Source organism: Gambusia affinis, linkage group LG03 (assembly GCF_019740435.1).
Source record: "Gambusia affinis linkage group LG03, SWU_Gaff_1.0, whole genome shotgun sequence".
In the NCBI taxonomy this organism is placed as follows: domain Eukaryota; kingdom Metazoa; phylum Chordata; class Actinopteri; order Cyprinodontiformes; family Poeciliidae; genus Gambusia; species Gambusia affinis.
In genome coordinates, this window is record NC_057870.1 from 5,078,470 (window position 1) to 5,101,812 (window position 23,343).

The window sequence follows — 23,343 nt, forward strand, 5'->3', positions numbered from 1 at the left end:
TGACGTCGTTGGCGTCATTAGCTTCGTACATGAGTGATTTCAGACATTAATTACCGAAAATCTTGAAACTTTGGTCATGTGGCCATTAACGTGGTCTTCTCCAGTCAGTCTGGGTTCAAAATGTCCTTCTCTTCCGTCAGTCCGCCACGGAGCATAAGCAAGTAGTGTTGTGCTTTCTGTCTGCTGAGGGTGGTTAGGCTGGTTTAGCCAAAAAAAAAAAAACTGTATGAGGAAGATTTCCTTTTTTGTGGTTTGAGCCACTGGATTGTGTATTTTACAAGGCAAAGAGAGCAGACACATACACAGAGAAGCTTCGCTCGGTGGACTTGAAACCTAACTGGATCTTTAATGACTGATACATTGCAACCTTGCAACACTCACATATACATTCTTATAGAAAATTAATTCAAACCAATGAGCCAACATCACACATCAGCAGTTTGAGAACAGCTACTGGTTCAAACAGGGAAAAAAAATTACTTGGAAAGAGGTCTTTTGCACATGTATGTTTTAAAATCAAACAAGAAAAGTGGAATGTTGGATACCCTCAGCATATTACGATTGCAATAACGAGCAACCATTTTTTAATTTTTTTTTTTAGATTAACCTTTGTGGTTAATAACAGCTTAAATTGCAGCTTAACTTGTAGCTAGGCGACATTTCCCTGCTTTCCGTCAACTCCGCAGAATCAATAGCTATCAGTAGATTTCTACACATACTGCGGCTGTCCTCACAGACTAATCCTGCAACATCTACTTGATAACTACAACCAAAGGCTAAGAGAAAATGTATAATGATGAAAGAATAAGACGTGCAAAAACATTGATCTACCTATGTTAAGTGCTATACATGAATAACACACTTTACCTTCCAACGTGTATTGTCAGAAAAACTAAAGTGTCACTTATACAGGATCCAAGTCACAGGCCTGCTTAGAGAGAGGAAACATGGTTGAATTCCTGTACAGTGAGGTGAAGCGACAAACCGATAGAGGCGACTTGTGGAGTACAGAAAACCGTGAGAGTGATCGAAAGTAGTGAGTCAAACTGGACGGCTGGGCTGTGTCTGACCTGGATCAAACACTTGGTGAAAGTAATTACAGGAGCTCTTTAAACTTACTCGATGAATCACCACAAACATCAAATTCAGTGGCTAGCAGTGGCACTCTTAAGATACCGTGTCTGGGGGTTCGACATTGAAATGGCTCTGAATGATTGTGATGCGGTTCTGTCGACTGTTTCAGTCACACGTGACGACCTGTGGCGCTTCGGCGAGGCCTGACTTGTCTGTGGGACCCGTCTCAGGTCTCTACTTTCTCCTTCTGCTTCTTGCTCTTTTTCAGGAACGATGGCGGCTTGAACTTCTTTTTCTTCTTGGACGGTGACTTGCATGGCGAGCCCTCTGGGGTCCCGCCCTGCGGTTTGATTGGCGGCGCCGCGGGAGTAGAGGAGGTGTCGTTGGTCGAGAGCGCCTTCATCCCTTCCTCCAGTTCCTTAGTCACCTGCTTCTCCTCGTCCCCTCCATTCTGAATGACCGGAGAGTCGTTGTGCACCTCCATTGCTGCAACAGACGGTTGAAATGGGAGCAGAGGAAGCATCAAAGAGTAAGCAAGCGTTCACCAGAAGCGGGAGTTTGGTGCTGCTGCGGGGCTGCATGCGGGGAATGTCTGCGGATGAACATGCTTGCCTGCAGGACGAGGGTTTTCAACTGGTTTCAAAAGCTGCGTTCCCATTATAAAGCTGTCAATATTCTGCTAATGTCGTCAAAATACGATTTCGCAATTTTGTTGTTTCCATTAAGTAAGAAACGTAATTAAAAATTGCACATGAATAAGTTTGTTCTTGTGACCTTTGAAGGTAACTTTAAAGGCAATATTTTAAGGTAAGTCATTATGCCTTCATCATCCCATCACTTTGTCTTTTCCTCATTCACTACTAACATCCGGTTGTTGGTCACGTGACTTGTGTGATGTGAAAAAAGGGTTTCCATCGAAGTTTTGCTGCAAAACCTTTTTATAGATTGCCACATTTCCATTAAGCAAATTTATTTTCAATATGTCAAATTGCGCAATGATATAGTCAATGGAAAAAAACCCAACTAGTGTGGAGCAACAGGACCGGACAGCTGATAAAGGAGAGAACTCAGCAGCTGGAGAAACATGAGGCTGAAATGTGCCAGCAGTCCATCATACATTTTTACGAGCTTCATATTTACATATTTACACATGTCGCATGCTTCATACTTGCCTACATATGTTGGATATGCTTAAACCGAATATTTAAAGGTAAAATGTCTCCCTGAACAAACATTACTGACACCAGGAACAACCGACAGCCAAAGTTACTCCTCCAGGAGTCTAAACAGGGTCTTCTTTCAGGAACACGGATGTGGTCAAATCAAAATCGAACGGTCCACATTTATAAATTTAACATTCTCTATTTGGATAGAGGTAAACTCACATCATGCACTAAGGTCCAATTCAGAAAGTGTTAAATATAATCCTTCAGAAGTTATCTAATTAATAAATAGAGTCCACCTGTATGTAATTTAATCTTAAAAGTAAATGCAGCTTTTCTGTTAAGGGAAAATAACTAAAATTCATAAAAAATATTATTATAGATTTAATAATAGACTTGGCTCAGTTATATTGTATGAAGTGCTCCAGTTTAACCGACAGAGAAATGTTTATTTAAATGTCTATTAATGCTTAATTATTCTATTTAGTACTTTCATAGAGTAAACTCTGAGTTTCATTACATTTTCCCGCTGCTACAGTGCCACCTGCTGGTAAACCCGTGAATATGTCGACAATTCCATAAATTAGAAAATGGATTGTCAGATTAAAAATACCAAACTTTGACAAGATTTCAAACATACTTTACATTGTCCACATTTCTGTATTGAAAGTGTATTTTTATTTTATTTTATTTATTTATATATTTTTTCAGTTTAAAAATAATTTTTCAGTTTAACATTTTTCTTCAGATGCATTTTTTTTTCTTTTGCACAAACTTTAAGTCTCCAATTTAGCACCACATCTAATTACTAAAGTAAATAAACTTTTTAATAATGTTCTAATTTATCAAACGTGACAGTATGCTTCCAAATTTAGTCTTTTTTTCAGTATGAATAATTAGTATGAAAATAAATGTTTCACCAATTATTATTCAAATCATTGTGGATTTTGTCCCGGCTGTCTTGCCGTTGTGAGGGACCAGAAGGAGGAGGAACGTTGCTGTCAGAGGCAAGAAGCAGAGCTCAGACATCTGAGTCCATGAGAGAAAACTGAAGCAAGCTGTGTGTCAGAGAAACAACATGGAAACCAAGCTGAACATCACACACACACACACACACACATGAACAGGGTGTGTGTTCTGCCAAGCCTCACCTGAGACAGGAGGGAGGCCGACTGCAGGGCCTTTAGTAGGGGAGGTAGCAGGAGGAGACTCCAAGCCGTTCTCCACCTCCTCCCCTACAGTTACACACACACACACACACACACACACACACACACACGCACACACGCACACACACACACACACACACACACACACACACACGCAGACAGACAGTGAGGGACAGTGAGCATCAGCTGAGTACAGGGTTCGACTTGTGAAGCAAACAGCAGTGAGGACAAATTACACACAGTTACGACACAGTAACAGATGAACACTTGTTTGTTCCAGGCTTTAAATACGCTACAAACCTTTTAACCTTAGTTCACAAAATGTTGTTATAAGTTACATCTAAATGTGTAATGACACTTTTTTTTTCACTTTTTTTTCAGCAATTTCAGGCCTATCCAGAGATGGAAAGTTTTTAATATTTTTTTAAAAAGTTTTCTATGTTTTTATACCTGTTTTGTAAAAACAACAACAAAAATGCAATGTGAAATATTTTTTGATGTGGGTGTTTCAACCTTGACCAGGTCAGCAATGAATGACAACGTTGACTTTTAAGCATTATTATTTTTCTGCCAATTGTAGAAATAAAAACTAACCAAAAACAGAGCATTCTTGAAAGTGCAATAAAAATTTAACATTTAATTGTTTGCTTTTTCCCCACTTTCACTGCATTAAATCTTTTCAACAGCTTTAGGCTTTTGGTCCTCCTGAACCAAGTTGGGTATTTTTCTAAGAAACATTTAGCTTTATTCTAAACGGTGCTACTTAGAGTAAAATAAAAACCAACTTGACAATTTGAGCTCAACTAAGTTAAAACTTACAATAGTGAAAGCAAAGTACTGTTCAGCGCTACAAATGGTTTGCCAGGTTTAAACATTAAGTTATAGTTCAGCTAATTTGATAGCACAAAACAATGTGTTCATCGTTTACACACTGATGTCACATGAAGTAGTTCATCTTTTAGAAAATGGACTTTCAAATCAGGAAACACATTTTTTTAAACCAGACTTGACTCCATTTAATTTAAGTTTTCTGGACCTGCAGAAGAGTTCAAACCAATATTTGAATTGATCAAACCTTCAGGACCAAAAGATAAATGACCAAGAAATGGAAAATTTCATGGAGTCCCAATCAGACCTGAGTGGATTTACAACATAAGATACAATGGATGTTCAACCCTCAGAAACTAGAATTATTTGGACAGCCGAGTCCGAATAGGAGGAAGGAAGACAGAAGAGGCAGTGGCAGAACTGGAGGCCTCTTCCTTTGACTTGATTTGTGTAAGAAGCCCTTAAAGTTTCAAAGTTCGGATCTCCAGTCCATCCATGTTTGGGCCTTTTCACACTCAAGCTCATTATGAGTCCTGAAGCTCTGGCCAACATGAGTGAGTGAGAGGTGAACGCATTACCAGTCCGTCACAGCACAACACAGAGCATGCTCACATTCACACTAATAGAGTCCATTTAACACTGCAGACATGTTTTTGGTCTGTAGCAAACAGCCAGTCTATGCTAAACATGATGTGCAAACACAAAATGTCCCAGCTCTACTTCTTTAGCATGGAACGCACTTGTTTTATTTCCTTGAAGCTCTTTTACTGGTTTCAACTTTTATTTGGAGACAGCTGATTGTTTTCACTGTTGCCAAAGATCTAGATGAGAAACACCAGGCAGCAGAAAGACTGGATCTGAATATTAAGCTCTTTAGCCGATGAACGTAAGAGAACTAAACTGAATGAATGAATGAATGAATAGATGGATGGATGGATGGATGAATGGATTTTACTGAATTACAGTCAAGCTGAGCAAAAACAGATCTTAGGCTCTCTACAGCGTTAACCCCGTAATGCCAAGCTTAAATGTGGTTTTTCCCAGAAATAGTGCTATGATTTAAGACTTGTGATAAACGTATTTGATTCTCCCTCAGTCTGAAGAGATGTGGTCTTTTGAACCCCACAAGCTTTTTACTTTGTGCGTGAACCCCATGGGTCGTACTACTGACCACCTGGGTCGCACTACCGACCACCTGGGTCGCACTACCGACCCCAAGTGCGCTTTTACAAGGTATTTTTGTGCAGTTTGGGGAACCGACAGTCTGACGTGACGACCAACCAGGCGCTCCTCCTGAGCGTTGCATTGAAACGGTAATTTTGTTATTGCCAACTAATATTTTTATGAATTTAAGACACATGATCATAAGACTTTCTTTAGGCTTTTTACACCTGATGGATGATGGATGAATGGACGGATGGATAGATGGGTGGATGAAAACAGAACAAGGAGAGGTGGTATAAAGCAAGACATTTATACATGTGTAAAAGTGATGGGTTGCATATTTCATCGATTTTACAGGACGACATTGGAAATAAACACCTACACAAACAGGGCTCAGGTAAATTATAGAGAGGTGTCAGAAACTAAAAATGTGCAACAAAAATTAATAAATTTTATTTGCTTTGTGATTATTACAAAATAAAATAATCTACATTCAGTGATCTACTTCTCCTTCCTATGGTTGTGGTGCAATAAAACATTTTCAGCATCATAAATGAGACAATATTCTTATCTAGAGCTGCCATCTGCCAGATGTGAGATAAGAATAATATCCACAATATGCAGGTTAAACTCTCCTTTAAAGGTGTAGTCCAGAATTTCTTCACAGTCGTTAAAATATATAAAGCTGGGTACAAACACTAGCTAAAGTTGCTGAGGTCATTAAAGTAGCTTTTACCGTCGGTCCCTCCGTCCCGTTTTCGCTCCACCTCCTTGCGGTACTCCTCCAGCTCCTTGTCGGTCAGCTCGTTGAACGGATTGGGTGGTTCTGGTTCTGGTGGAACTTTGGGTGGGCTCACTGGGGTCTGATGGATACACAGAAACACACACACACACACACACACAAACCCCAATAAAATGTATGTTTTCATTCACGGCCAAAGGTTGACGGGAATTAGCTGCAAGGTTTCAGGATCAGAACCGGTGCTGCTGGTACCGGAGGGCTGTCGTCTGTTATGACGCTTGCGAGGACTTGCGACTGCGGTCCTGCTGTCTTCATATCCTGACGGTTCTGTTGCCGTATCTGAGTATAACATGATGGGATCTGTGAATAGGTGTGGTTCAGTGGGGGCGTTCGAAGGGAAAAGGACGGAGGACGGACTCGCCTTGTTTCGGGTCTCGATCACCTCCTGAGGGTTGGTGAACAGAGGCACAAACTGGTTTGGGTTTTCTATCTTGATGGCTGTGCTGCCAGCCTGAGTCAGCTCTTCTGTTTTCAGCCACTGCAGGAAGAAATGAAGGAAGGGAAGCGGGGTTTAAGTTACTTAATTTAGAAGAAAAACAAGCAGAGTGAAGAAATGCATAATGAGCCACCTGCTGGGTCTATTTTAATAAGAAAAAGGAAAAAACAAAAACAAAACAAAAGCAAAAGGGATTTGGAAGCATGCAGCATGTTTGGCCACAAGAGGGCAGAGTTTGCTTCGTTGTATATTCTCTCCAAGCTAACGGGCTTTCCTCTGCAATGCAGAGAAGAGAGTGAAGAGGGTGGGAGGGACTGTGAAGCTCCTCCCACTGATCCGAGACTATCTCTATTCTTTTTTATTTTTATGTAACTGAAACTTTGTTTTCTACCTGCCAAATCCTGTTCAGGGTCACAGGAAGTGTCACATTTCCTTCAGAAAATTTGAAAACAAACATAAAATCCTCCCGACTCAGAAAAAGCATGAGAAAAAGGCAGAAAGAAGGTTGTTCACTCCTGGATGTAGAAATATCTCTGTGAGTCCAGACGGATTATATTCCATATGTGAGAAAGATGATGAGTCACTATGTGTCCTTTATCCTCGCTGCATCATCAAAAAGCATTTACCACCTTTTCTTTTTTTCATTTTTATCCCCAGATTGTGATTCTTCTGATCTCACATCCTCTTTTTCCTGTAGGTCACAGTGTTGTTGGCCCAGTCAAAGGAAGGGACTTTATAAATTTACTCCTGCAGAATAAAAGGGCAGGAATACATGTGCAGTAAAGTGTGAACATTTTCTCATTTTGTTAGGTTGCAATCACAAATTTCCAATGCATTTTTATTGCAATATCAGATGACAAATACAAGACAGAGCATAACTTTAACGTAAAATGAGAATTATACATTTTTCAAAATAAGATACAAATAAAAATCCAAACAGAGAGACGTTTTCTAAGACTTTCTGAGCATGTTGCTACCAGATTCGCACATCTAAAAAACAATTGAAACATAAAAATCCACTTTAAAATATAGTCAAAATTTTAGATCAATTTAGATCTGGACTTTGACTGGGCCATTTCAACACATCAACATGCTTTGATATTGTTTCGTATCTCAATAGGTGTTAGCTGCAATATATCTGGTGATACTTGTGGTTTAATTCAGCATAAACAGTTTTAGAAGGAATAAAGGTGTTAATGTAGTTACAATATAAGAATCTACAATTAAGTCGACTCGATGCCAAACAGCAGACATTAGCCAGAAAACAGCTTTAAAAAAAAAATAAAATTGTAGTTAAAAGGGAAATACATCAATAAATTATATAATTTTAATTTATTGACAATCAAATTGCATGTTTTTCTAATGTTGCTAATGCTGCTTTCCTGACGCTTTGAAGATAGTAAATGTGAAAAAGCTGAAGGGACAGGAGTATTTTTGCGAAGCGCTGCATGTTTAAAGCTGATGTTTATGCCTGGGAGCTCACAGTGGTGCGTTGGTGTCCCGGGCTCGCCTGCTCCTGGCTGACTTTCTGGTAGGTGTTGGGGGTGTTGAGCCATCGGGTCCTCTCCTGCTGCTGGCGCTGGGCAAACGGGTGCTGCCTCAGGGCCGGGTGGACGCCGTCGTCATCAAACTGGTGGAAGACCGTTACGGTCGCCGGCACCTCCACCTCCCTCCGCGTCCGCGACCGCTCCAGCAGCACGGGGAAGCGGTAGGCGTAGCCCGTACGATAGCCCTGAACGCAATACCAAAAGGAAAATGCTTTAAACGAGCAGTGTTATGCATTGTCCAGGCACATGATGCCATTTTATGGCACAATCAAGTAACTGTGTTACCTTCAGTTGTTATACAAAAAAAAAAAAAATGACTTTGCCTTGAAATTGGGCCTCTGTCTCTTTAAAAACTCCTACTCTTTCTAAAACTCTGCCTTCAGGAAGTCATTACATCACTCCTCTAAATCCTCTAACAACATTTTTACCAGTGTTGCACTGAGATGTAGCTTCTATAATAAGATAGCAGGTGTTTGCAAATTGCTGCTGGCTAGTCTGAAGGAGCTGAGTGAGGCAGAAGTTCAGAAACTGCAGCTGTGAGGAGGAGCTTTTACCTCGAAGGCGGGGCTAGGTCCAACCAGGTGTTTTGCACAGCTGAAAGGTTGCCAAGGGAGACTAAAGGATTTCTCAAACATGCAACAAGACAACACTCAAGGTACATTTATGATGACTGAATAACATTATTACATGATAAAGCTCAAAAATGTTGATTTTAAGCAATGCTGCCCCTTTAAGTTTAAAGTTTGCACTGCACAGCTGAACTCATTCCCTAGACTTTTGCTGCAATGTCCATTAGGTTTAATAATGTTACTCCAACAACAGGATCAACTTTTTATTAAGTCATGCTGGTGGGCAGCTAAAACCCTTTTTGAAACTCCTTTGCACTCTTCCTGCTGGGTTTTGTGGTTTAGGCTTTTAGACCCTAAAACAGCGTTCTGTGCTACATTAGCCTGCTGCTTCTGCACACTCCACATTTCACACTGCTGTGCTTTAAGGCTTCAACTTGCAAACCGCAAGAAGTCTTTTATTCTTTTTTGTTTTGAAGCATCAACAGAAAATGCATGAAAAGTGCTTTCCACCACATTATAAAATTGATAGCAATGCTTATACTGAGTAGCTAAATGCTGCCACGATGGCATAACGTCATGGAGAGATTTAGTAAAATATCCACAGAAAAACTAGAGGTTCATTTTATAAAGTTCAAAGCAATGAGTTAACTTTTTCTGTAAGTTTTGTTCACAAACAGTTAACAGTAGCAAAAATGAAAAATGCCAAATTACCAAAAGTTACATCAAAACAGGACAAATATGCTAGCATTATCCTAGCATTTTAAGCAAACCACACAAGAGGAAAACAACAGCATTGAAGGGCAGCATTTTGTTCACTGAGATACATGATCAGAAATATATTGGGTAAAGTGCTGTTGGAACATTATGACTGTCTTAACCCGGTTCAGCTCAAATTAGCATTAGCTTTGTTAGCCAAAGCAAAATGCTGCTCTGCGTTGAAACAAAATGCTTGTTGCTGTCAGAGAAAAATAAAAATAAACTGTTTACTCAACATCACTGATTAAACACTGAGCTTTCTCACTGCCCTTAAAAGCTACTGAGTTTTTTCAGGCTCGTCCCTGGTATTGATTTTATTAACTATAATCAAGCATCTGAATGGGATTTGGCTTCAGTTACTCTTAATAGATTCAAATCTCCCAGAAAAACAAATCCTGATCTGTACATCCCTACAGCCTTTTTTATTTGGTCACATGGCCAGAGACGACACAGTATGGTAGAGGTTGTTCTGTACTTTGTGGGAAAGGTTTAAAGCAAAATTCAAGCAGAGAAAATGATTTTACTTTTAAGCAGATTAGCCGAATAAAAAGCTTCAGAGTGTCAGATTTAAACTCCAGCAGGAGGTCAAAGAGGTAAGCTGGGTGAGTTAAAAATTGATTTTTTAAACCCACAGCAGTACGGACTCAGATAGCTTGTGGTTCTTTAGAAAGAGAAGGTTGTCCGTTCAAATCCAGGTTCTTCGCTGCAGCAAGGCACTAAACCTCTTGTTGCCATGTGAACTAATACATCTATCATCCAGCTCTGATTAAGCCTGTCACAATAAGAAATTAATCGCATGATAAAATCAAATGAGAGCAGCAATTTTCATTCTTATGATGAATCGTTTTTGAAGGGTGATTTTGTCTACAGTCATCGGATCCATTTTATTTATGGCTTTGGGTGTGTGTGTTTTCTATTTCCGTTTTATTTACTGTTTTTGGTTGATGTGTCTTATTTTGGATATTTGAAACATCTTCCAGTGATCAATATTAAAGTTTATTGACATGGGAAACTTGCATTATTATACCATTATTGATATTTTACTTTAAAATTGTCTCAAAACAACAATGTTATTGTTGATCAAAATCATTTCTGGGACAATTTATCTGTTACTATGACAGACCTAGTTTCCCCCCTTTATTTAACCAGATAAACCTCGTTGAGATCGAGATCTCATTTTCAAGAGTGATCAATAATAAAGTTCTGATATTGTTTAGTTTATCCGTTGCTTACCAGATTATCCAGAGTCCTCATAAGAGCTTCAAACTCATGTTCCCCGGTTCGGCTCTTATGCAGGGGTCCGAAGGTGGAGCCGGCCCAGCTCACGGTGCCGGTGGGGTTGGGTTTATGGATCGCCCGGTCCAACATAATCAGGTTGTGTTCCCCTCCAGAACTACACAAAGCCGACACCTGCCAAAGACAAACAGGCATGTAGAGCTAATCCAGGCTAGGCAGACGTCTGCACACAGTTTCTTTAGAAGAAGCTTCGGCCTTGATTAGAAAGAAAGAAAGAGCTAACCACATTTTCTGTATGTTCCAGAATTAGTTACTCTGGGCATAAAGAATCTTTTTAATACGTTAAAACTTAAAATCATTAAAAGCTTTATCCGTAATGAACCAGCAGTGGTTACATAGACGAGAGGACAAAGCAAACCATCATTTATCATGCAGGTAAGGACTGAGATGGGAATCAAAAGAGCATAAAGATTAGGAATTAATAACTACGTAAGATTAATAGCTACGTACGTTACTGTCGGTCAAATGCAACATACGTCAACATTAGGATTGTTTTCACAGATTGGAGCTAAAAATGCCTTCAACTTAACCTTCCTTTCACAGCAGCGCAGCACACAGTTGTCAGCTTCGCAGCCAGACAAGCAGGAACCAGCAGTGTCGGCTTTTCAAATGAAAGTAAATTTTAATGATTCACGAAATGAATTAGTTTCACATTAACTTCATTCTGAAGGCATGGCGGCTTTTATTTCACCTTGACGGTGCGCCACAATCAATTACGTGTGGAGGAAACTCTGGTTTGCAGTTTGTCATACGGTAGATTCAAGTTACTACAGTGTTCATGCAAGTATTTCTGAGCCACCTTGCGAGTGCTACCTGGATCTGGCAGGCTGCCTGTATGTGGTAGATGGTGTAGAAGGCCTCCTCCATCGATTCCCCCAGAGCCACGATGCCGTGATTCCTCAACACCAGAACCTGGGGGAGAGAAAAGCAGCGAGTAGCAGTTCAGGCTTCAATCACTAATCCAGCGTAAACCTACATCACCTCTGCATTCAGCTCAATGGCGTGGCTGGAACACCGGATCAGTGTCTAATTCAGTCTGGTCTGTTGGGATATTGCTCACCTTACAAGTGGGTCCTAGGCTCTTCTGCAACTCCATCCGGTCCTCTTCCTCCCCCACTACGCCGTTGTAGTCGTAGTAGGCCACGTCGCCAACCAGTAGAGCCTCGTGAGACAGCGGCAGCAGGCCGCTCTTCATCGCAGAGACCTGGAGACGGTAGACTGTCAGCCTCGGAGGGTAAAAGACGTTCGCTTTTCCTGAATCAGAGCGAACTGGTGTCTCTTCTGAGCAAGTGGGCAGAGTGACCGTCATCCCACACTGACTCACCGCCGCTGTAGCAGGTGTGTGGAGGTGCAGCAGGCAGCGGACGTCGGGTCGGGCCGAGTAGATGGCTGAGTGCAGGCTGAACTTGTCGGTGTCTACCTGGAGGTTGGTGGTGCCCTTCTCCACCACCTCACCCAGAAGATTCACCTTCACCTGTTAGAAATGCAGCACAGCACCATCAAAGTTTTAGAAGCTATGGGAAACCGTCATTTTCTGTGTGTTCAGCGCTGAACTCTGGACTCACCAGACTGGATCCAGCCACCTCGCTGTAGGCCAGGCCTTCTGGAAGCACCAGGAAGTGTTCCTGTTCTTTACTCACACGCAGCTGCCAGAAAGGAGAACGCACCAGTTAGCACCCCAGACAGGACAGACACTACTGGCTATCGGCACAGAGATAAATGGTCTCTCCTCGTAGCACAATCGTCCTAAAACCAATAGAAGCAGGAATGAAGCTGGTTTGCAAACTAACCGTGAGAAGCGTGTGGCTGAGCTGGGCCCAGCCGTAGAGGTCGAAGAGTCGGTGGGTGCTGGCCAGTTTGCAGCGCATCAGCCGCTCCCCCTTCACCAAGCTGCCAGGCTCCCAGCCATGCAGGTCGTTGACGGGGGTCACCATCATCATGTCTGCCAGGAAGAAGCAGGAGGAAAACAATGAGAGCCTCTTGGTCGGCCGACGTAGATTTGTAGTAAAAGTGTAAATCCTATGAATTTGTTACAAATGGGCAAAATACAATGATGTGACTTTTTATTTTGAAGGCCACTATTGCTTTCTTAACACCATCAGTGGGTTGATTTGATTCAGCAAATGTGCTGAACAGTTTTCATAAAATTCGCTCTATATAGCAAAAAAGAAATGTTGATTCAGAATGCAAGCAGACAAACTAACAAAATCCCCTTTAATACAAGTATTGATGAACACTGGATGAGGCACAGCTAAGCACACATCAAGATTGTACTTTATTCAGTCCATTTCCCCGCTCTACTCGAAGTCGTCGTGTTTGGAGCTGAAAGGCGCTCTCTAAAGAGGAAATGACTTTCTTCCAGCTGTGTTTTAAGCTGTGGTTGATCCATAAGATCTCCTGTTCCTCCTATAGGAAGCTCAGCACACTCAAATTAAAGCAAACACAATAGTAGATCAGGTATAATGTTTGATTTTAGTGCAGTTTTCAGGGTGGATTGAATTTACAGCACTTTGTGCATCCTCTCCATTTTTATTTTGCTGTTTTTCATTGTACGGTGCGTTTTTGTTTTTCTTTCTGAGAGAATTCGTGAAATCGATTTCACACACTGTCCTCTCTGAGGTTTTGCACATTAACTACGTTTCACATTTTCATTCCACTTTTATTCTGTTCTGGGTGTATCCGCTTGTTTTGGTTCAGAGTAAACTTTCAGAAAACAAGTAAAAAAAAAAAAAGAGAGAAAGGATTTACTGCGAAACGTACTGGAAGGTGAGACAGGCAGGGCGGCCGGCGAGCCGTGAGAGGCCATGAAATCGGCGAGCTGCCTCAGGGCCCAGAGATTGGACGAGCTGCCGCCCTTCTTCATCTGTTCCTGGATCAGCACATCCAGCTCCTCTCTGAAGGACTGCCAGCAGACACAGCAAGTTAACAAACGAGATCTGAACCGTAATAATACAGCCCAGCCGCATTTTCAGTTATAGCTTCAGATAAGGTCCAAAAGTTTCAAATGGAACTGTGCATGTTGTAATTGTGAAGTGTAAAGGTGATATATTATGCTTCCTTGAACAGGTTAGGATATGTTTATGACATTTTCTTTTTTAAACAAAATCCTTCTTAGATAATGAGATTGTTTTCCATTTTGAGCTCCTTCCAGAATGAGCTCTCTTAGGGCCTTTTGTCACTTTAAATCCAAATAAGCCGCTGCTAGTCATGCTGTCCATTTTACATTTGCACGTAAAAATGGCTGAAACAAATGTTCAATTATACAACCGTGCATCTTCGAAAAGCAGAAGCAGAACCTCCTGCACAATCAACAAGAAAGCCGCAAGTTATTTTGAATGGTACATCAACAAAAAAAGAAATTAAAAATCTGCCATTGTATATAGCAGTAAAATCAGGTGACCAAATGAGATTTACATACCAGAAGTTACATACCAGAGATTTTTGAATGGCTTGTTTTCCAGACACTAAAAAACATTAAATTATTGCCAGAAAATAACAATGTTTTTAGTTGCCTTTTTAGTCCCTTTGGCTGTTTTTAGAAGCAGTAGAAACCCAAATGGAAGTAGAAAAATGTGCCACATGTGAATTTTTCATAATATATCCCCTCTAAAGAAAAGCCTCTGCAAATTCACCTCAAGGTGATCATCTAATTTCATCAGCAACATGTTGCTTCACTGCTGACATTAGCAGAGTCGACCAGGCCTGGCTTTTTACTGCAATTACATCCTCTCTGCTAAAGAGGCAATTCAGAGATTTATTGTGAGGGCATAATCACAGTTAGAGAGACTGGAGTCAAGAAAAAGGCAATTTAAAAAAACCCCAACAGTACCAAGTTCTGCAGAAACAAGCAGCCTTCTCACCGGACTCTGAAGGAGGCTGGAGATCCGTTTCTTGTGTCCAGAGACGGGGGTGGAGTGCTGGGGAGACTGGAGGCTCTCAGGGACCCCGTCGCTGGGGCTGCGCTGCACCGGAGTGCCCTTTGGGGTGGGAGACTTACTCATCTTCTGGGTTTTATAGTGGGTGTGTTATAGCCTGGTGGAAACCTGCCAAAAAAATAAAGATACATTATGTATTAGAAGTGGGATGTAGGTTTTTTTTTTATTTTTTTTTTATTGTCCAAGTAGCCCAAGCCCAGTCAGGTGTAATGGAGAACAGCATTACTCCAAAACATACACTTCAGTCTTGGATCTGTTTGTGTGTGCCTCATTATACCTCATAGCATAATGCTGCCACCACCAAGCATGGTGTGTTCCTGTATGACGTGCAGTGTTATTTTTTTTCAGCGGGTAAATATTTTAAATGTCGGGCAAGAAGTTTAATTCTCGCCTCGTGGTTTTCATCACTGCATTCTTCCTACATGCTTTGTGTAGAACTTCACTAAGAATTGTTACGGATTGTTCTTGACAACCGGATCGACTCGATTAAACTTTCTGAATTAGAATATGGTGTTCGATGAATTAGTCTTTCATCGAACACCATATACTGACAAAATAAGCAACATTTTCAGTTAAAAGCCCTTTTTGCTGTTAAATCATTGATGATTTATTGTTTTTAACTTGTTATTTAGGTGCAAAGTCTTATTCTATCCATTCAACATTCAAGTGTTTCAGGAACTCCAGATCATTCATGGAGCTTCTTAAGAAATGTGGACAATGGCTCTGGGGACGTCTGTGCTGCTGCTACATGTTTAGCATTGAGGTGCTATTTTAGTCTTGACTATGTTCGTTGATTTGCTAACTCCTTTAGCACAACTTGAACACATGCATAGTCTTTCCCATCAGATGGATTTTTGAAGCAAAAGTGACGCCCAATACGCCAAGAGAAGCAGGTTTGTCGTCCAGTGTTTTCGTCAGCGGATGTAGGTTGTGCGTTTAATTTACGGGCGTACCAGAAATGTGCAAATCTAAAGGTTCCAGCTGGAACCTTTGACAAAGAAAAACAAAAAACAGATAAAACAAACATTAATGCATTAAAATACACGTAGCTAATTAATCAAAATCAAGACTTTTAACAATGATGCTCCTTGCCCTCTTCTATAAAGACCCGATTTCTGAGCTGCACAGCTAATAGTCGACTCTTTCACCTAATTTGTAAACCTGCATTTTGTCCAGAGTTACAACAACGCTGCTGCTTTACTGATACATGCTCTGTACTCCTTGGTCTCCATGACGATGTTTGTCTAAAACAAATTACACACAGCTGGAGGCCAATGTGTTGTTTTTACTTTGGATTTTTATCTGCAAAACATCTTCAGCTATGAACTACCTCTCTAGATGCATTGATGTTTGTGCTTATAACGTAATAAAAATGTTTAAGGATCTGTCTGTATAAATCCATTAATCTGCAACAAATGGGAAACTATCTTAAATATGCTAATCCTAATCTCTTTACCTCACTAAGATTAAGTCTTTTCAAGGAATGTCTTTTAAAAGATCAAGAGACTCCAACATGCACATCAACTTCAAAAGAATTAAAATCCATAAATAGATTTTTAAAAAATCCAATGAGTGTTATCAATAATTCACAAAACATAAACCATTCAATCAAAGTCCTGAAGATCAACTATAAATACCTGACATGAAGAGTCTCATTTCCTGCTTGCAAGCAGAAAGTGAACATCAAGTTCTCAACTTTTAAATGGAGGCATTAAAGTGAATACTATACCATTACATTAAGGATGCTCTTTTCCTCTGGGTCCCGGCCGCAGGAAACGCAGCTCAGTCGGAAAATGCAAACATAAGCACTTGGATCTCTCATGCAGAGAGAGACAGAGCACCGCTGAGAGGAAATGATACGGCTGCGTTGTTGAGGAAAGAGTAAAGAGTTACAGTAAGGATCTGGAGCGGAGAGTCGGCCGGCCGGCCCCTCCCTGGTGCACACCGACCGAGCTGCAGGGACCAGATAACGGCCTGAACACACCACGCCCTCCGCTGCATCCCGCTAACTGACTGACTCACTTGATTTGTGAGAGCTCTGTAAAAGCTCAGTCGACACGCGCTCTCAGGTTACAGATCCTCGATTTTCCGAAACGGATCCGCCCGGACGTTTGTTAGAGCTCGCGACAGGAAACCCCTGGATTAAAACACGCGCTCCAACCCAACGGGATTAGACTTCGAGCAAGTAAATATAACATAATCTGCACAAAATAGATGTTAAATATGGAATGGAGATCCAGAGTTGTAGTTTAAATACAGAATAATATAATATTCTATTTCCACAAACAATGCAAAAACCATAAGAAGGATTTTAAGAAAGCAGCTGGAATAAAAAGCCATTAATAAGAAGCCAGAATTAAAAAGACAAATATGAACAGAAATATATAAGAAACAATCGAAATCGCGTGTTACTCGAAATTAACATAATTTTTTTTACTCTAACGTGTATGAGTGCACTTTCACCAGTTTTCCTCTGTCTGACCACTGTCCGACAGTGACATTTGCCGCGCTCCTCCTGAGTTGCACTAAAACTGAGGGAGGGTGAATCCTACTACTGAATTGAAGACTTGGTGGGAGATCAGGGCCTTCAATACGTGTTAAGGACGAGGTGGGCTTTCCCCCAGGAGAGGAACAAGATGTGAGCAAACATGGCAGAATTACCAAATTTCTCAAACTGAAACAAAAAAGAAAAAGTTAAACATTTAAACTAGTATTCAGGGTAATATATAACGGTGTCCCAGCAAACGTTGCTAAGATCATTCTAATTTTTTGTGGTTCCACGCCTAAAATTGTTAGGGACCCTTTGAAGAACAAATTGTTATGCATGTATTACCTTCTGAGCAATTCTGCCCACAATATTATAATATGAAGTAAAGGGAGACTGACAGATTTATGATCACATTTCAGATAAAATTTTCACTTTTTGTTCTTATTTATTTAAACTCATATTCTGGCCACATTATATTGAATTTCTGGTCAGTGTAAAAAAACAAACAACAAAATCCCAAATTATTAGAGGGTCTTGAAAATAGGGAGGCTTCAGCCCCCATTAACAGGCCTTGGGGACGCCACTGTAAGAGGTTATTTCACTTTTTTTTTTTTTATCTTTTGTTTTCTGTACTGACAATAATGATGTATTTATTTTTTATATAAAATAATATTTAAAGTTGGTTAACTTTAAACCATTAAGAAATATTAGACAACTGATTGCACTGAAAAACAAGGAGCTCCATCTAACAAAAGGAAGCTAAATTGTTACAAGTCATCAAATTAAGTTTGTAAAACTTAATTGTTTACATTTATTTAACGTGACAATTTAAACTTAATGCAGCGTTGTCGGCCGTCAGACCAGCAGCTCCAGCCTGAGTCACTAGGACCGTCTCTGCAGGAGGGGGAGGCAGCGACTCTCTGCTGCCTCCACTCCCTCCACCCTGATATCGAAACCAAAATCTATTGTCTGAAGCAGAACAAGAGATGCAGATTTAGAAATGTTCTGCTGTTAAACAATTAACAGTCACATTCCATTTAGGGACCCTCTTTTATTTTTAATTTGTACCAATGACTTAAAAAATGTTTGTGAAAGCGCACTGCCTCTTATGATACTTTTAGTTTTACACATGGGGAGAAGATGGGTGATCAAACTTAAAAAAAATATATATTTCATTTGTTGCAACCAATCAAATTACGTTTATCCAAGCCATCGCATTACTTTTGTTCCATGGAAGCTTTCCTTTCCAACAGCTGGCCGGCCCGCTGAGTGCATGAACGGGAGATTTTAATTTTAATGTTGCTGAAAATATTTAATTGCTTCCCTTTACATGAGTTTTTATTCACTCCTCTTAAGCCTCACTTGGTGGTCATGTCCGGGAGAGAGAGAGCTGATATCCAGCAGCACACACAGATGGGAGTTTCATTAAGCAGCTCTGGGTTAGATTTTTTTCTCCCTTTTCTTTTACTACTTAATAGGTTTATGTAAAAACTGTAAAAAAATAAAATAAAATAAAAAAAAGAAAGAAAGAAAAGGAAAAAAATTTTTTTTGTCTGTCGACATGAAACTTTTGACTTTTATTTTTTATCAGACGATAAAAAAAGTGTTTCAGAACCTTCCAGCGGCTGATGGGTTTTTGTTGAAGGAGCAACTGATCAGAGAACCACCTTGAGTGTGATGGTTGAAACTCAAATACTGTTGGGTGTTCCCAAAACACACATCAAAGCTAGTTTTGGAATCGAGAAGGAAGAGATTGAGGTTTTGGAATGACCAGGACCTCAACTTCAGAAAACGTAGGGACTAAAAGCTGAATCTGTGCCCGTAAGCCAAGAGATAGAGTGGACAAATGTGCAGCCAAGTTCATCCACTGACCTTGTAGATGTCTGTCTTGAAGAGGCAGAACTCTGTGTTTTCCAGATGCGTACTGCCGTTTAATACTCATGTTACCTTCAGCTTCTATGAAAATTCTGCATATATTAAATATGACTTAAAAGAAATTTGACATCAAAACTTAATGCCTTGAAGTTGGGGCTCTGCCTCTTTAAGAAGCTCCTGCTCTTTCTGAAACTCCGCCTTCAGGAAGTCAACACAACATGGGTCCTCTATTAACCCTTTAACAGTGTCTCAGTGTCTTCTCAGTGAACCACTGAGAAGTGGCTCCTATAATGAGCCCAGCAGATGCAGTTCCACCAGGTGGTTGCTAACTGCTGCTGGCTAGTCTGAAGGAGCTGAGTGGGGGGAGTTGCAGAGGAGGGCTGCTCTGTGTGGTGGCAGCTCAGAAGCTTGGAACCTGCAGCTCAGAGGAGGATTTGCATCTCGAAGGCAGAGCTAGATCCACCCAGGCGTTTTGCACAGCTGAATGGTTGCCATGGGAGATTAAAGGATTTCTCAAACATACATGAAAGAATCAAAGCAACACTCCAGGCATGTTTTTCACATCTTGTAAAGATATAAAAACTTGACATAATATAATACTGCCTCTTTAAGAAAAAAACACAATAAATTTAAACTTATACAATCAATTCCAGTTTTAAGAATCATTGTTCACCACCTCAGTGAGTGAATGTAAACGTCAAACCGTAAAGGTTTCATTTTAAGCTGGAACTCAGTCTTAAGGAGGTCAGTGGGAGTAATCACTGAGATGTCTCTTGGCAAAGACGAGATCTGGTCAACAATTTTAAATCCAAACATGATCAGGAGAGGCATGAAACTTATGAGAAGAACAGAGGCATCAGATTTCTTAAACGTTCTGTGACTCCAGAGATCTGGCGCTGGAGTCAATCGAAGTGGCTCAAACGCAACGTATTAGTAGTAGATCTGCTCTGCCTCACACACACACAGCCTCCAAGGGGGAGAGATTCCCCCTGCAGAGATGATCATCTTGTAGCAGCCTGGCCCCGACTCCGGCTGCCAGTCAGAACGCATTGCTCACTAAGCTACAGCTGACAGAAGGTCACGGTTCCCCGCTGACTGTCCTCTGGGGTCTGTCTTCATCTGTTTGACTGGCAGGAAGATGCAGGGATTCACACAGCCACACAGCCACACACTGTGAATATCAGCACAGGATGCTGCACACTTTTAAAAAAGACAAGCAGTGATGCAAACTTGTATGGCTTAGTTATTGCTATCGTAATCTAGTGCATGAAATTTGCTAGCATAGCGTTGCTTCAGTTTGAATTCTTCTTAATGAGACACCAGAGTTGCCCTCCACCCACATCCTTGTAATCACTGCCAGCCTTTTTTGAAACTAATTTTTTGACATTCAGACATGTCAAAACCTTAAGATATCTATGTTTAAAAAATACAATTAGCAAGGCGTACGCCACATATAGCTGTTATGGAGGTTCTCTATCTTGTCTAGATAAAATGACTAATCAGGAACAAACCAGCTCATGATATTTCAGTTTTCTATTAAAAGCAGAAAAGCTCTTATCATAATTGGTTGAATAAGTGTTTGAAAACTATTAATAGATTTAATATTTACTCTATATCTTTGTTTCTATAGATCTCTCAAACACCATGACTTTACGTTTATCGCCAAATTTTGCAGTACAATTGCAAAAACAGTTGTTATAGTTAACAATAACAACTATTTGTTACTTTATTTGCTTAACAGTATGACTGTGACGGTGTGCCACAGCGATCATAGCCCCCAAACACAAACACTGCTCTTGAAAAGCATTCCCATTACTAAAATGCTTCTAAAGGTCATCAGTCACATAAAGAAGTGTGATTTGTATCACTAAGCTACATTTTCAGGTTGTGAAGGTTTAAGCAGGCTGAAGTGAACTACACTTATTAAATATAGAATCTCATTTTGATGGGGGTGGGGGAGGCTGAAGAAACTTCCAGCACCATATGTGGAAAGAAAATATCAACCAAACTGTATGAAGTATAAACAGATTCAAAATAATAAAAAAAAGGCATTACAGAAATCAAATGAAGTGGAATTTATAGTAAAGTGGAAAAAATATTTTTTTTCCTAAGTGACAGGAGATAGTTACAGAATTCAACTGTCACAAATGACCAGTTTTAGTGTAACACAGCTTCACTTAGCTGTATGGAACAACGTGTTATGTTCTTCCAGTTCTTTTGGAATCATAACATTTCATTTCTGACATTCCCTGGCTTGTTTATGTCAAATGCAAAGTACGGTGGCTGTGTAGCGAAGTAAAGTCAAAGCGCGCAAAGTCTATCTTAATATCGCGAGTAGAAGGTAAATTTAACAAAAGTAGATCCAGGATGTGATTAGCTATGCGCTTTGTTCGGCTCTGCAACCCCAGTGTTACAGTACTGTTGTTTCTCTTCCTCCTGCTCACATCACGACAGCGGCCCGCGCGCAGCATGGCTGCCTAGCAACACTCGCGAGCGCTGCAGCATCAGCACCAGCAGGACCAGTGAATAATGGCTCCCAGCCTGAGGGCAGGCAGAGGCGAGCGGCAGCAGCTCGACACTCTACAAACCTAAGCTAAACGCAAAAACCCATTCATATCAGCTAAAAGGCGCGTGCGGCTCCCGCAGCGACTCCGCACCGAGTTGCAAAGGCTGCTGGGCCAGAGAAACCAGCAGGACCGTATTTACTGTGTTAATCTGTAGGCGGCCACAGCATCACAACTAATAATTTCCCCACCATTTAGGGTGTAGTTCAAAACACATTTTAAAGTCAATAGAAAGTCGCGCGACATAAACCAATGCGCGCGAGAAGACGGCGTCCTCTTTTGTCATGGTTTCTACTTTAGTGCGGGCATTGGAAGAGAAAAGGAGAGCGGCGCCCAGTGAACAGAGGAGGAGGACGGCATCTCCTCAGACATGTTCTGTATAAAGCCAACAGGATGGAGAGCCCGGCCGTACAACGCCCAGTTCTTTCATCTTTAATGTAAAACAAAACAAAAAACAGCAGCGTCAACTCACCTCACGACAGCGTCCGATGTGAGGCACACCCTCGGCCTAAAGGTGGCTCTTAGAGGCGCAGATTTAGTCAGTAATGAAGCTAATATGTTTCAGCAGCGCTCCTATTTGAGGAAGCTCCGGGGCCTCAGATGATCCCAGGTCATTAGACCTTGGTGTGTGTGTGTTTTGTTTTTTCCACTGCTCGGTGCGCCTGGACCGTCCCACTGCCACGCCTTTCTTGTCTGACACCCAAACCCACCGAGCCAGCCAGCCAGTCAGTCCGCTGCGGAGGGAAGCTTGGCACCGTGCTTCATCATTGTGTGCTGAAGCTGTGGCCCACGCAATCCAGTCCTGCTGGATTTATGGCGCTGCCTTCTAAAACGTGAAGCTGCTCAGAATCACATCACCGATCAATAATAGGCTGTTGTAGCGTCAAACAGGCGCCATCTTCTGTTACAAAGACGAAATTGGGGGCGATTGCGAATGTCAGACTTTTTACAAAGCCGCTTTTTTCCCCTCAAATGTGTTACTCTAGTTATGTTATGTTTTCACTAGCTAAGCATACCAAGCAGGGCTGAGGTATGAAAATAATACCTCAGCCATTAGCTGAGTGAAAAATCCTAATTAAAGCTGGGCTGTGGTATTTTGCAAAATCAACCTTTTTTAAAAAACAAAACAAAAAACTTTATAACAACACTTATAATAGCTAGAATGTTATTCTCTCATTAAAGTGTACTAGAAGTATTGCCTTTATTCTTTCATGCATGTTTGAGGAATCCTCAACCATTCAGGGATGTCTAAATGCCTGCTCTCACAACGCCCCGCCTATTTCCACAAAGCTCCTCCCCCTTTGCCTTCCCCACTGAGCTCCACAGGAATCAGAGGTCAATTTAAAGGTGTCAAAATGCAGAGACAGACATCTGATTTAGTCAGCAGGTTTAATAACTGAAGGTAACAGATGCTTTAATGTGCTGTAAAATGCCCTACATTCACCTCCTTTAACAGCATGTAGGCCTTACAAATAGCATGTAATTGATATATTTTAAATTTCTTAAACTGGAAAATTACCATGTAAAATACTTTATTCAGAACTAATCATTATGTGTTATTTCCTGTGTTATTTCCTCTTAACTTTAAAGGCAAATCAAGTAATTCTATTTCTAAATCTTCACAGGGTTTGAATAATTTGGGGCTTAGCTGCAGATAAACAGCAGATTTTAAAACTC

The 23,343-nt window shown here is 40.9% G+C and overlaps 1 protein-coding gene across 8 annotated transcripts; it reads right to left on the minus strand.

The window, feature by feature from the left end:
* Positions 1-321: 321 nt before the first annotated feature.
* On the minus strand, positions 322-22,516 carry add2 (adducin 2 (beta)). 8 transcript variants are annotated; one of them, XM_044112018.1, is made up of 15 exons: positions 22,139-22,494; positions 14,665-14,847; positions 13,565-13,706; positions 12,595-12,746; positions 12,370-12,450; positions 12,129-12,278; positions 11,865-12,008; positions 11,618-11,716; positions 10,742-10,918; positions 8,120-8,368; positions 6,562-6,678; positions 6,378-6,479; positions 6,135-6,261; positions 3,389-3,472; positions 322-1,560 (listed from the first exon to the last, which is right to left on the minus strand). In XM_044112018.1, exons 2-15 carry the CDS (start codon positions 14,803-14,805, stop codon positions 1,301-1,303), a joined length of 2,025 nt encoding a protein of 674 aa, XP_043967953.1. In that variant the 5' UTR covers positions 14,806-14,847; positions 22,139-22,494; the 3' UTR covers positions 322-1,300. The 8 variants fall into 8 exon arrangements, with proteins under 8 accessions (XP_043967953.1, XP_043967957.1, XP_043967956.1 ...); XM_044112022.1 differs by having other exon boundaries at positions 6,393-6,479; positions 22,139-22,492; XM_044112021.1 differs by lacking the exon at positions 22,139-22,494 and adding an exon at positions 16,475-22,104.
* Between the last annotated feature and the right edge of the window lie 827 nt (positions 22,517-23,343).